Source organism: Hypomesus transpacificus, chromosome 26 (assembly GCF_021917145.1).
Source record: "Hypomesus transpacificus isolate Combined female chromosome 26, fHypTra1, whole genome shotgun sequence".
NCBI lineage: Eukaryota > Metazoa > Chordata > Actinopteri > Osmeriformes > Osmeridae > Hypomesus > Hypomesus transpacificus.
The window spans coordinates 7,644,967-7,659,889 of record NC_061085.1 but is presented as its reverse complement, the minus strand read 5'-3'; the positions used below and the strand labels follow the sequence as shown (position 1 = coordinate 7,659,889).

At 41.1% G+C, this 14,923-nt stretch overlaps 2 protein-coding genes across 2 annotated transcripts; both read left to right on the top strand.

The window, feature by feature from the left end:
• Window positions 1-10,009: 10,009 nt before the first annotated feature.
• Window positions 10,010-11,445, top strand: ptgfr (prostaglandin F receptor (FP)). The gene is made up of 2 exons (XM_047050038.1): window positions 10,010-10,801; window positions 11,110-11,445. Exons 1-2 carry the CDS (start codon window positions 10,010-10,012, stop codon window positions 11,443-11,445), a joined length of 1,128 nt encoding a protein of 375 aa, XP_046905994.1.
• A 755-nt stretch (window positions 11,446-12,200) lies between these two features.
• btf3l4 (basic transcription factor 3-like 4) lies at window positions 12,201-14,716 on the top strand. The gene is made up of 6 exons (XM_047049596.1): window positions 12,201-12,286; window positions 12,930-12,991; window positions 13,413-13,526; window positions 13,786-13,987; window positions 14,190-14,249; window positions 14,340-14,716. The coding sequence occupies exons 2-6, from the start codon at window positions 12,938-12,940 to the stop codon at window positions 14,384-14,386; spliced, it is 477 nt and encodes a 158-aa protein (XP_046905552.1). The 5' UTR covers window positions 12,201-12,286; window positions 12,930-12,937; the 3' UTR covers window positions 14,387-14,716.
• The last annotated feature ends 207 nt before the right edge of the window (window positions 14,717-14,923 follow it).

Genomic DNA, 14,923 nt, shown 5'->3' with positions numbered 1-14,923 from the left:
GGTCTGCAGGGTAAAGTGTGTAAGCCAGCAGCAGGTGTACTTGAGGTGTTCTGATAGCTACAGTTTTCAAACTACCAGTTTGTCAGACCAAGCTGAACTAACCTTTACAAAACCTTGTTCCAGACAACACTAAGACATTGAATCAAAAAGTGAATGTTTGAGTTTGTGTAGGGTGTGATGTCTAGGAGTGTAAGACAGTTTCCTGACTCAGGCCAAGACACCAAGAGATTAAAACTTCAATCTATCTTTTTTTGTGATGAAATTAAGCTAGTGATAACTACAAGCCCTGCTTAGGTTGCTGCCCCTGCGACCCGACCCCCGGACAAGCGGTAGATAACGACGACGACGACAAACGATAACTTCAAGCAGTTAATATTGTGTCTCTTTCTTCTATACGTTTCATTTAGCATTCATTGGATTTAGCATTTTGTTTAGTATCAAAAATGAGAACATTTTAATAAATGCTCTGATTTGATCTGTGTTGGAAATGGTACTGTCAGGCCAAATAGTGTCCTAGGGCCAAATAGTGTCCTACCTGACGTCACAATACCGTTCCGAAGCAAGGACGCGTCCGTTGCTATGCCGACCTTAAATTCCTGAGATATTTACGCGTGCTAGCAGGAAACTGTCATGGTTGCTATACTGGTTACTAGGTAGGAAGTTTTGTATTTAGGCTCATGTAAACCAGTTTATTCTACTCTACTATTTAAAGTTTTCACTCGTTTGATAGCTAGTGCCAGCTGGCTAATTGTTTTCGTCAAAATAATTCACTTATTTAGCATCAATTTTAACAGACCGGGAAGGCAACACGTATAGTATTCTACCTGCGCGCGTTGCTGTCTCAGGAATGTCGAACGAGTGAAAACTTTAAATAGTAGAGTAGAATTAACTGGTTTAAATAAGCCTAAATACAAAACTTCCTACCTAGTAACCAGTATAGCAACCATGACAGTTTCCTGCTAGCACGCGTAAATATCTCAGGAATTTAAGGTCGGCATAGCGACGGACGCGTCCTTGCTTCAGAACGGCATTGTGACGTCAGGTAGGACACTATTTGGCCCTAGGACACTATTTGGCCTGACAGCACCACTATCAACAAAACAGTAACTGTCATGTACCAGTGGAGGCCCTGTCACTAGTGTTGTTTTTGGCGGCCTGTTTTAATTTTAGTTTTAGTCTAGTCTTTGTGTAAAGCTGTCATTTTAGTTTTTATTAGTTTTAGTCACGTTCATACTCTTTTTAGTCTATTCAAGTTTCAGTCGACTAAAGGTTTGAGCATTTTAGTCTTATTTTAGTCAGACTTATCCATGACTATTTTCGTCTAGTTTTAGTCGACGAAAACTGATGAAGTGTAGTCTAGTTTAAGTCAATGAAAATTGTATTTTAGTCTCTTTTTAATCAAAACAAAGGTAGTCTAAGCAGTAGTCACGAGGGGCATGTTAATGCCAAAACCATTTTGTAGGCCTATTGGTCTAGAATAAGGTATTCAAGTCATGATGTTGATGCTAAATTCAGTTCAGTGTGAGGTGAATGATAAAACTAGCTACAGTATTTGGCCAACAAGGGATGCTTAGTACACATGCAGTCAGTCAGGTAGGAGCTAAGAACCCACTTTACACTCTCATACAAACAAATACATACGCACCCACGCAGTAGCTACACACACTAGTCACACATGGTAACCCACTTAATACTCTCACAAACACACACACACTAGTCACACACGTTTGTCTCAGACTCTCAGTTGGTTTCAGCTCCAGTGGCTAACGTTTAAAGCTAACGTCTAAAGCTGACGTTAAAATGAGACACATTAAGCACAGCCTCATGAGTTAGCTAACAATAATAATGCGACTAAATGAGACGAAATAACGTTTTAACATTTTGTCCCGTTTTTATTTCGTAAACTACATTTCGTCTTGTTCTTATTCGTCAACGATATTGCATTGTACATTGAATTATAGTCATCATGACATCACCAGCATTTACGATGCATCTCGTCTCGTTTTTGTCACTTGATAAAGGTCCGTTGACGACGATATTTAGTCATGATTTTCGTTGACGAAAGCAACACAGCTGTCACGTACCACTAGCTACTGTCATGTACCAGCGGAGGCACTGGCGTGTACCACTAGCTACTCTCACATACCACTAGCTACTATCACATACCACTAGCTACTATTACGTACCACTAGCTCCACTGGCACATACCACTAGGTGTCAGTAGAGGCACTGGCACGTACCACTAGCCACTGTCACGTACCACTCGCTCCACTGGCATGTACCACTAGCTACATACAGTACAGTTCGGTTCTAATTGCCTCTCCACAATCACTTATCACTAGAGACTTGCTAAGAGCCATATGATTAGTTAAACAAAATCACACGGCGTCGTTTTCACTCACTTTCCTTCTCGTTCTGTCTCAACACCTGGTGACAGACGGGAAAAAGGAATGCCGTTGAATAGTTAAGTGAACACATTTATTACATTTACATTTATTCATTTATCTAAAGCGACTTCCAAGAGAGAGCTTTACAAAAGTGCATAGGTCATTGATCATAACACAGAGATATCCCCAAACATTGCGGGTAGCCAAACATGAAGCATACATTGTGAAAAAAACTAAAATAAGTGTCAAAGGGAAGAACTATAAGAGCATGTAGCCTAGTTAAACAAGTTACAATTAAACAACATGAACTTCAAAAAAGTGCAAGAGTGTACTTGTAGAAAAGCAAGCAACAGTAAAAATATTTCACAGTGAGTACAATAATTTTAAATCAGTTACAGCTAACCAACAAGAGCAACACGTCTCTAAGTAAGAGTCATTGTGTTCCTGGAGGAAACTAACATCAAACTATCAATGGAGGAACACAAAACCATCAATATGGAGCATGTCTGTACCAAATAGAAAGATCGGTCAGTACATTCAGTACCTGTTCATCATTTGATCCAGTGGATCTATCCACCTGAGCCCACTGGCTCATTGTGTTATTTGGACCTGCATATATAAAAGAACGATGCAAACTTTTAAGGTAACTTCATATTTAACAAACCGACAAACAAAACTACATACATGTAACCGGTGTGAATCGGTGAAACTCACTCCTTAGGTATGTAAGAGGCCACCCGCGTCAACGAAGATCTAGCTTTTCTTTGGCCTTTGGAGTAGTTGGTAGTTGTTGCGAGGTGGCAGGTTTGACTCCCGATGGCAGCGAACGACGGCCCTGGCGGGGCAAGACCACGTCTCTTCAAATTCAACCCAAGCACTCTTTGGTGGCGTGGTTGATTACGTTACTGTTGATCATCTGTCCATCATCGCATAAAGCCCACCCTGACAATTTCATTGGTCTGAACAGCTCCTGTTCGGGTATAGTTTTTCCGCAACCGAGCTACTCCAGACTTAGCCTGACGTTGTCATACTCATAATTCTAGTCAGAATATGAGTTTGATAACTCTCCGTTGGGCTGTGAGTATGGGGCGTGTTTCAACTGCTGACATTGTCATACTCATAATTCTAGTCAGAATATGAGTCTGATAACTCTCCGTTGGGCTGTGACTATGGGCGTGTTAAAACAAAAACACGTAAACTCGTAAAACAAATGCCTCTTCGCTCAATTGGATAGACCTACAACCAATCACAGCAACGTAACATGTTTGTTGAAAACGAATTCAACCCAAGCGCTCTTTGGTGACGTTGTTGATTACGTTACTGTTGATCATCTGTCCATCATCGTATAAAGCCCGCCCTGAAAATTTCATTTAGCCCATATAGCCCATAGTTTTTCCCCAAACGTGCCCCCCCAGACCTAGCCTGGTCCTCGTACATTTCATTTGTACAGAGGGTCTGGGATTGCTCCATTGACATACATTAACTTCCTTGAAGGCGGGTCCTCTGTTGATTTTTTGTTTTTTTTATTGGATCTGCCCAGAGCCACTCTGATTTGCCATAACCAATCGTAAGCGTTCGCCTTAGCTAACTCCTTCACCACTACTGTAACGGAGCTAGCTGCCGTAGCTGGAAAATCAAACTTTTCCCGAATCCCATGGGGAGGAGGGCCACAACATCATGGCCACCCACAAAACTCAGCAAGGAATGTTCTTGCTCCGGCTTTAACCTATGGATATTCTGCAGCGTTGCCACAACCGCAGAAAAGCTTCACTCCCATCTTTCTCCGCCGCCATTACTGAACTACTCAAACTAGTGCACGACATTAACGTCATCGTTCTCGGCCACTCCCTCTGTTCGCTGATTGGACCTACAAAAAATGTGTTTCTGAAAACCGACTTCAAAGTCAAACTCCCTGACCTAGTACAGAAGCAAAATCCAAATTAAGCGGAAGTACGTAGGAGGGCAGAGCCAGTCTACCCCGGACCCAACTTCCCGACCAAATTTTTTTTTTTTGTGGGCATGGATAAGTAGGGCTGGCAGCCAGGCTACTCCAACCCAACTTTCCAACCAAATGTCTTTGAGGGCGGGGCTAAATTGGGCTGGCAGCCAGGCTAAGTTTGATTATGACCTTAAAACATTGGTCTTTGCTGACACCTAGTGGTCACACCTGCTTTCATTGACTGTACAAAAGTGGGTCAAGGTTCTGAAGTTTTTGTGTTTATCTGTTTCAATAAAATGTAACTTAACACCACGCCTTTGTCTTTCAAACGGCACAATCCACAGAATGTCTTATAGGTAATAAAAGTACAACACTGCTTTTGGTATAGGAATTCTAGGTGAGGTTGTTTCCCGTTCAAATGATGGAGACACAGACCCTTTTTGCAGGTTTTTCCTGGGTCAAAATGGGTCTTCGGTGCTCGAAAAAAAACTGTCTGTGTTACCATGTCGCCTTATTAGCAGACATGTATTTATTTTTTTACCATTTCATAAATACTGGAGGCTGTGCTTGAGGAAATCATTTTGCTTCCACTTTAGATTAAAATAGATAGGTTAATAGATTGACAGGGGGGGGGGGGCACCTCCCGGAAATGAGTCTCTGCAGGTTGGGATGTCTGTTATACCAGGGAGAGTGCTTTGGCGCTTTGGCGCATGCCAAAATGTTCTCTATGCAGGAAAAACCCTGCCTTTTGGGCAAACTTTAATGTAAATAACTAACAGCGTAGAAACCGGGGGGACGTGTCCTTGCCCAAGGACACAACATCATTTTGGCACGGTGGGGAATCAATCCGGCAACCTTCTGATTACTAGCCCAACTCCCTCACCACTTAGCCATCTGACCCCCCCCCCCCTCCCCAATTTCAAAGTCAATCCTACAGCTTTGAAAACTGGCCTTTTTTGTCTAAATAAATTACTGTTCATTTACAGCACAACAGTATGTGTATGTTGAAACCAAACAAGTTTAAACTTGTTTAAACTAATAACTGTGTCATGCCAGTTCATGATTAAGGCAAATTTTAAGTCTGCTACCAGATGTGACCATATTCTCTTGACTGTGACAGTGTACTGTGTATTCCTGCAATTCCTTCATTACTAACATTTGTGTCACCTGTTAAAAGGTTGAGATCGGCATGTTTGGATTTTGTTGAAGATCGGTCTGTCCCTGTGAACATTCTATAAAAGTCTGACTGTCCTGACAGGTTGGTACTGACACATATACACAACCTTTAATACTGTGAATGTGTGTGTTTCAACTAGAAGCGGGAATTTCTCTTGGGCTTCTACAAGTGCTATCATAATATAGAACAATCGGATATCTGGTGTTTATCATGGAGTGCCATGATGGAGTATAGCAAGTGATATTTGTTGACAACTTTCAAGGTTTTCAACTTTTCAACATAATTAATCTGCTTGTCTATTTCAATCGGTTTTACATTTTGTTGTTTTCTGTTTTGAATCTACACCAGTTCTGTTTGCCCATCCTCCACCAGGAGATTGGGCTTCTATGATCAGTGGCAGAGTTTAATAGTGGACAGAAAGTGTTTGGCAGTACATTGCTACAGTACCTTCTGTTCTCAGTGACCAAGTGTCTCATAGAGCTCCAAAGAGAACATGAAATGGGAGGGTGGTGGATTTAAGATGGGGATAGAAAAGAAAAAGAGATGAAAAGAAATGTCTGGAGAGAAACAGAAAGACGAGAAGAAAGGGAGACTACAGAAAGCACATTTGAGCCGAAAGATTATGTGAGTCATTGAGAGGGATGAGCAGAAAGGGATATTTGTGAAAGATTTGGAAAGTTTGCTGTGGCGGGAACACAATTATATACCCCATTACCCCCCACCCCCGCCTCGTCATGTTCCCCCCACCTCCACACACACACACACAAAATGTCTGCTGCATTCAGTTGAGACATGAGTGGCAAAAAGCTCGCATTACAAGGCAATTTCTCCTGCTCCCTAATTTTACTCCAGCCTTTTATCCAGCTGAGGTCAGTGTATTAGAGCAAGCCCAATTGGTGCCAGTGTGTGAGCATGATTACCCCAGGGCTCTGACAGTCACTGGTGACTTGGAATTCTTACTATATCCCACTGAGAATGACCATGGAGGATCTTATTACCGTGAACATCATAATTTATACAGGTGTAATGTCACTTTACTGTGGTGTTTTGTAAAGTCTTTGCTGGGAAAGGAGCCTAATTGGCTCGTACCATCGCACAAGTAATGCTACTCTATGAGGTTATACTTTTGCAGCCCAGTTATGACTGTCAGGAAAAACTGTCTGGAATGCTTTTTATGATTGTAGTAGTAAGCCTTTCTATGGACTGCTGGATGTCTTTATAATATGTTTTTGCATCAATTGCCATGTTCTCAGTGTACTCATGTACTCGTGTAATTGTATTAGTGACTTTGTTGTTTTGTGAAATCTTTTCCCTGTAGTCCAACTCTTTAAACTGCCTGTAAAAATGCCAGACAAAGCAGTCACTGCTGACCATGCCATCACTATAGAAACAGGGATCTGTGTACAGTCAAAAGCCCTTGAGTGCTTTACTAAACCAAACAGTTCAGCCAGAGACATGTTAACAGCCCAAACGATCTTGTTGATTAGAATTTTTAGCTTTCCTATCCAGGCATCTTTGTATGAATGAATGAATGAATCGAACATTTGAGATATGAATGATGAAAAGTTACAGAGGTGAGAAAAAGAAAACAATGAAAGTGTTGTAGCTAAAAGGAGGGAATTACACAGTTATACAACAGCGTTTCTGTTATAATACTGCTGGTTCATAATGCTAAATCAAAGAATGTTAGAATAACAAAGCAAATTCAATATGAATTATGTATCGCTATTAGAGGAATTATCAGTTTAGTCCAATGGTCCTCTGTTAGGTTTATCTCAAAAGTACAATAAGTCCCTGAGTGACTGTGAAATGTGAAATAATGAATGTATTTATGAAAATGCATTTACAAATGGTATTAGACAAGAATGACAAGTTATCAGTTAGTGTCAGAGTTTTAAAACCCTCCAAATACACACATAAACAAGTCGGGCAATCTCAATAAAACACTTATTTCCTGAGGAGGCCTTTGAAGTTTGCCGGGCCAGGCTAAATATGTTCGACCAGTTGGTTGTGGCAAGTGTTATCTTCAATACCGTTGTCTACTGGGGCAGCAGCATCAGAGTGGCAGATTGCAATAGACTGGACAAATTAATTGAGAGGTTAGGTTCTGTTCAATGGGCAAGACCTAACTTTGTCACAATATAATGGTGGTTAAACGACTGGCCATTATGGACAACACCATACACCCAATACACAACATTCTGGCTGAGCAATGGAGCACTATCAATAACAGACATTTTTTTCCACGGTGCTCAACAGAACGCTTTAGGAGGTCCTTCCTGATAGGTGCCATGAGACTATACAATGAGGTGGGCAGTGTACTGGATACGATGATAAGTCTTTGAGCCAGTGATGTAGGTACACTTACACTTAGTTCTGACATCACTTTTAGTTGTAGCACACTGAACTTTCTGAAGGAGATAAGAAAACGGCTCCATGGTATTCAGAGGAAAGCAGCACTCTCAAGAAGTCCACTAGAAAACTAGAACGTAAGTGGCATACCACTAAATTGGAGGTTTTCCACCTGGACTGGAAGGACAGCCAAATGGAGTACAAGCAAGTCCTCATCAGGTCCAGATCGGAATACTTCTTTAAGTTGATTAGTAAGAACCAGCACAACACAAAGTTCCTATTTGATACCGTTGCAAAACTCACTAAGGAAAGTACACACAGTGTTAGTACAGATTTCTCTCCCAATGATTACCTAGAATTCTTTGACCAAAAAATCGATGCAATAAGGGACAAACTACAGGCTAGCCCTGGAGGAATGGCCATCAACACTAAATGTTACTCTCTACCCAGCGTGCTCTATGTTGAGGCTCTCACTCACTTTAACCCAATTTCTATGGAAGTATTCATGGAGCTGATAGAGTCATCAAAACCCACCAGCTGCCTTCTCGATCCACTCCCTGCCAAACTTTGTAAGGAACTTCTCCCTATTATTGGACCACCCATGCTTAGTATTATTAATGAATCTGTCATCCTGTGGTGTGGGGGGTTTGAGCTGTCAGGACCTGCTTGGTCGTCGGTCTGCCAACGTTGGACCAGGTCGTCACCCGGAATCCAGTGTCCATGACGGCCAACAGCGAGTTTCCCGGTCCCATCCAACGTCTATAAAGGCGAACAATGGATTTTGGTGTTTCAAAACCCATTGACACTGTATGACTATGTTTAGCTTGTGTTCTGCTCCTCTCTCCTACCAACCGTCTCTGGAGGAGGAGATCCCTCTCTGAATTGCTCCTCCCCAGGTTTCTTCAATTTTTTCTCCAGTTGGGAGTTTTTCTGGGAGTTTTTCCTTGTATTCCTTGAGGGTTTAGGTTGGTTGAGGGGCAGTTCTATGGGCGCATGTGAAGCCCTCTGTGACATGCTTGCGTGTAAAAAGGGCTTTACAAATAAATGTTGATTTGATTTGATGAACAATGCTCTTTGTTTTGTTTGTGTATATATTACCTCTATGTATACTTGCATTATTTGTATTCCTTTTTATAATGATCCTTGATGTACATGTTAGGGCTGCTAACATCTGAATTTCCCCCCATGGGATAAATAAAGGATATATCACCAAACAAATCGATATGACGCATTTCATCATATTTTATAACTTTGATGTAGATTCATGTCAGTGTTGTATATTGAAATAAATGCAATTCATTTCATTTAGATAAGCCTCAAAACCTTGCATCACTGCTTCATACTTAATGATTACGTTTTGGCCCCATTCGTCGAGTGCTCCCTTCTCCTCACACCGCCAGAAACTAATGTTGACAGAAAGATCACAGGCAGCATGTTCAGTCACTGGGAAGCCGGGTGCTCATATAACAGGTTAATTTCAAAATATGAAGGCTACTTTTTGTGCATCATTTGACGGAATCAATCCCAGGTTCTAAAGGGACACATCAGAGCTCGAACAAATACACGACGATGTTCGTGTTTTTATCTCATGTGCAGTAACAATAGCGTGAACGACTTAAATGGAACAGTTTGAGATTGCTTAACTTTGCCCTCAGAAAATACATTTAATAAACTATCCTTTCAGGGACAGATTCAAGAGCTGAAGACCCGAGGTGAGGTGCAGACTCATATTGTTGTTTTTGTAGTGATTTTTTTTTTTTTACCGTTTGCTTTGTGAAGATATTTACAATATACTGATTAGGTGAAGTATAACGTTAATTCTTAAACTGAAAGTGATTTAGCAAGGATGTGCAGAGATAGGAAAATCTAGACTTGTTACTCAATATTTACTTAAATAGTATATACTTACTGTAAGTTCATGTTTTTTTGTGTGTGTTTTAATTACATTTTTTACCAAAAAGTCATTATAAATTAAAACGGCAAAATCAATGTTTGTTTTTAAACTTTTCTATAGAGGACTATCTTGTCCATGTATTGGCCACCGTTCTGCGAGGCAATATATCATTTTTATTTAATGTCTACCTTTTTACATTTAATTTTTGTAAGTGAAGTCTGCAATGTTTTTCTATCATAAGACTGGATCAAGCCTTGACAATGTCAACCAATGGGAGTGCAGAGATTAGCATGTCAGAAGTCAATGTCACCAACATCACCTGCAGTCAGATTGAGCTGTCCATTACCTCCTCCGCCATCTCCATGACTGTGGGTATCTTCTCCAATACCCTGGCACTGGTCATCCTGGTCAAAGCCTACCACCGTTTCCGCCTAAAGTCCAAGACATCCTTCCTGTTGTTTGCTAGTGGCCTGGTGGTCACAGATATCCTAGGCCATCTCATTAATGGCTCCCTGGTTCTCTATGTCTACAGCTCCCACAAGAGGTGGGAAACATTTGACCAACACCACATCCTATGCAGCCTTTTTGGGGCAAGTATGGTGTTCTTTGGCTTAAGTCCCCTCCTCTTTGGCAGTGTCATGGCGGTGGATCGCTGTCTCGGAGTTACCAGGCCTCTGTTTCACTCCACAGCCCTGGTGGCCCATGACATGAAGAGGCTACTTGTGTTCACTTGGCTCCTGGCTGCCTTTGTTGCCCTACTTCCAATTCTGCTGTGGAGACCCTACCAGATACAGCGCTCCCAGAGCTGGTGCTTCTTTTACGTGGAGGGTCCTCTTGATTGGCTCGATGTGTTGCCGCCACTGCTGTTCTCCCTGCTGGGCCTGTTCTCATTGGTGGTGTCCATCGTGTGCAACACACTGACAAGCTGCACCCTGTTGCAGTCCAGGCTGTGGCAGGAGCATCACTGCAAAGTCCCTTCCCACCACTTTGAGATGGTCTACCAGCTCTTAGCCATCATGCTGGTGTCCTGTGTCTGCTGGGGCCCTTTATTGGTAAGGATCTTTTTTTCTGGAAGGCTCTTGGAGCCTTATCTGTGGCGCAGTATTTCTGTTTAACTATATTTCATTTTTGAGTCTGCTGCTGAATTTTGGCCTTTTAGGTTGGTGATTTTCAATGAGAGCTGTTGATACTTTTTAAGGTTTAATTAAATGAAAATCTTGTGAATGTGTACTGGTACTCTTCACCTCAAAATCAAGTATGCCATGTGAATACATCACATTGATTTGAGAAATTATTTAGAAAATTATTTTTTTTAAATAAGAATTTCATGTCACACAATCTTTGTCACATTCATCCCCAGGTTAATGTGATCTTCTTGAGCACAGCAGCCAGGAATGACCAAGCTTACTCTCGCCTGTTGTTGGTGGTTCGCATGGCCACCTGGAACCAGATCCTGGACCCCTGGGTCTACATCCTGCTGCAGAAAGCCGTTCTAAAAAAGCTCTTCCGGTTGCTCGACAACTGTTGGGGCTCAAGATCCTCTCCTGCCCTCCACCAATTTAAGTGTAAAAGTTCTGAAGAAACCAGCAGCTCCTTCATCAGTAGGCCTCAATCCTATTGTCTAGACAGTTTAGCACTTTCTGACACTAGGATCAAACATGGACCTCATCTTAAGCCAGGGAGGCATCTAAACTGAGAGACTTTTCCCTGAATCTTGAATGTCAAGTCAAGTCAATTTTATTGATCCCACTAGAGGAAACTTTGCTTGTAGACAGGTATTAAAACACATTCAATCCGTCATAAAATACTACATAAACAGCATACCTGACACCACACAAGACAACACACAATACATTACAATACAGTACAAGTACTATTAATTTGTGTAACAGGATGGCTATCAATTTGTGTGATAAATTAAATAAATATATCTGCATGTGTTATTTTGGACACAGTAATAGTTTGCATTGCGGAATTGGAGACTTTCAATATGGCAGTTATGCCATTTTAACCCTGCAAGGAAATTGGTTATTGACATCTTTTGGACCCCTAATGAATCTCAGGACAGTTTCTGATTGCAGTTGTGCCTTGCAGATGGTAGACAAATATGGTAGACAAATATATGTATAAGTATAAGTACAAGTATATTGTAAAAAAAAAAACTGTCGGTGGTGGATAACAGTCGTAAGTATAACCAATATCTTCAGATGGTAAAACTTGATGACATGCATGCAAGTCAAACCTGTATTTTTCATAGTTATTTCAAGATGTTTTCTTTACCATAAAATACAATAAAACATGTGAAACAAATGCCCAGTAGGATTTTGTTCCTTTCAGGGCCTCAAATAAATTACTAGCTTGTGATTGTTATTTAACCATTGGACTTTCACTCCTGCACAGTAGATGTAAGTGAGGAGTAGTTGATATGTTGTTCATACCACCGAAGAAGAAATCAGCCATATGGTAATTGACGTCATTACATCCTCATATCCTCCATCTTTCGCTGCCGCATGCTCCTCTAGAAATCTGTGGATCAGGTATTGTAGATTTACATTTAGATACGAATTTAAATAGCATGTTTGATGCATTTGGAAGGATCAACATTTTCTGACCGGCATACATATTTTATATGTAAAGCCGGGCTGACTCTTTTTTTTACATTCATTTACATGTTTTAGCTTGGAGGCCCACTGTGTTGTCATTTTGATAGCTAGGCTAGCTAGCTAGAGCTAGCTAGATGAGCTGAAGACAGCAGCTGCAAGCTGATCATCGTTTCTGTCTTTTGTATCTGGCCTGCCCAGTTGGGCTACTGGGGCAGTTGACTGTTTTGCGTCAGCGCTTTAGCATGCCTCTCTGGGTTAAGTTACTGTCTTGATAGTGTATCTAACGGTAATTTACTAGCATTTCACTGAAGGGCAGGCCCATTTCCTGTTCAGTATGCTATATTAAAAGTTGTCTTTATAGCGTGTGATTGCAGAGCTCTGTAGTTAGGCACATTAGTCGATAAACGAGTTTGCTAGCTGGCTAACTTGGCTAGTTAGCAAGCTAGGTAGAGCTAGCTATGTAACCAGATAATGTCAAGCAGTAAGGCAGCACTTTTCTAGCATGACCTGCTAACATATACTTCCCTGCCTGATCCCCATTCTTTGCTATCCTGTTATTTCCTTCTGTCACTCGCAGATCTAAACATGAATCAAGAAAAGCTAGCAAAACTCCAAGCCCAGGTCCGAATAGGAGGAAAGGTATGTTAAACAGGTGTTTTTATGGAAGAAGGGAAGACAAGACTAATCAAATCTCCTTGGTCTGGTTACTGTACTTTTGCTACATTATTGCCAACAAGACTCCTTGATCTGACAGTATGACATTATTGTCAAAAGTGTTAACAGTACATGTAACTGAAGATGTATTGTGGTCATGATTTGTGTTAAAGGAATGATGTACACAAAAACTTGATTCTGTAGCTTGACATCAGTTTCATAAAGGCATTTGCCGTAACCATTAGTTCTCTCCCACTGACACTCATTAACAAACATGAATATGGCATGTTATATAGTGGTTAACAAGACTTTTGATGGACAAGACTTAAGTTCTAAAAGACTAAGTACGTTTCAATGTTTAGCAATGCATGCGTCAACCTTCCCTTTACTCTGGGCAATCTGTCAGGGCTCAGCACGCAGAAAGAAGAAGGTTGTACACAGAACAGCAACAGCAGATGACAAAAAATTGCAGAGCTCTTTAAAGAAACTAGCTGTCAACAACATTGCTGGAATTGAAGAGGTAAGAGAGCACATTTACCACAATGCAAATCTTGCTCATGACTTTGTAACGTCCATAATGGACTCATTAAATAACTACTTCATGATTTAACATGTGTACACAAATAACACCAAAGGGGCTGGGGTTACAATTTGTTTATAAATGGATACACAGTACTGACCCCCTGTACACTTTCATGAATGATAATCTTGATTGTTATAATGATGACATTTTACGAGGATTGCACATGTGAAACGCCTAACCCAGCACCGCTCGTTAGGTGAACATGATCAAAGATGACGGCACAGTGATCCACTTCAACAACCCCAAAGTGCAAGCGTCCCTTTCAGCCAACACCTTCGCCATCACTGGGCACGCAGAGACCAAGCAGCTCACAGAAATGCTCCCCGGCATCCTCAGCCAGCTGGGAGCCGACAGCCTCACCAGTTTGCGCAAACTGGCAGAGCAGTTCCCCCGTCAAGGTGGGTGAGGTGTCTGGCAGGGCCAGTTAGATTATACACACGGCGTGTAGGGGTTTGAGATCGTATAGAACCGCATTATGAACGTGTTTGTCTTTAGCAATCAAAAAGAGTAAGGCTTTCAAATTTGCTTTCATACCAAATGAGTATTTCTATGTTTGACATGGTGTCTATGGTCTAATGATTTGTATCTAATCTATTGAAGTGCTTGACAACAAAGCTCCTAAAGCAGAAGATATTGAAGAAGAAGATGATGACGTTCCAGGTATGTATGAATGATTCAAACTTTAAACATCAGATAAGTATGTTTGATTTCACTTCAACCTATAAAATTAGCCCATCTTTCTCTTTCAAGATCTTGTGGAGAATTTCGACGAAGCGTCAAAGAACGAGGCTAACTGATGACCCCCCACCCGCAAGACTCAAGATACAAAGCTCGGAACTGCATTGAAGACTGCAATCTCTTCCGGTGTTTTAACTCTAGCTACAAAGACATACATTCAAACACTATGCCCAGAGACTTTTGTATTTTCAAAATGGCCCAAGGATGTCCTTATCAGACTGGCTTGTGCATTTAAAACAAACAAAAAAATAAACTCCCACACGTCGGTCAACGGTTAATTAATTCCAACAGATTGTCAACATTGATCAGGGTTAAATGGTCATTAAAGCTAGTCTTAAGAAATGTGTTTGTTTTTTGTTAATGAAACGAAATAAAGCGGATAAACATTTTCTACAGTGCTTTGGTCATTCAGTGATGGATTGTAGACTTCTTGTTGCCTTCCACCTAAATATTAAGATTACAGTACATTTATTCATTTAGCAGACGCTTTTATCCAAAGCGACTGTAATAATAACCACCCAGTATATGCCACCCAGTTTCTGCAAAGACTTTCAATATTTATAACATGGCCTCATACATCCTCAAGTGATATGGTC

Excerpts from the sequence above, each read along its gene's own strand:
- ptgfr (XM_047050038.1), top strand. The coding sequence starts at position 10,010 with ATGTCAACCAATGGGAGTGCAGAGATTAGCATGTCAGAAGTCAATGTC. Across the intron at positions 10,802-11,109 it reads TCTGCTGGGGCCCTTTATTG|GTTAATGTGATCTTCTTGAG; the intron begins GTAAGGATCTTT and ends ATTCATCCCCAG.
- btf3l4 (XM_047049596.1), top strand. The coding sequence starts at position 12,938 with ATGAATCAAGAAAAGCTAGCAAAACTCCAAGCCCAGGTCCGAATAGGA. Across the intron at positions 12,992-13,412 it reads AGGTCCGAATAGGAGGAAAG|GGCTCAGCACGCAGAAAGAA; the intron begins GTATGTTAAACA and ends GCAATCTGTCAG. Across the intron at positions 13,527-13,785 it reads ACATTGCTGGAATTGAAGAG|GTGAACATGATCAAAGATGA; the intron begins GTAAGAGAGCAC and ends ACCGCTCGTTAG.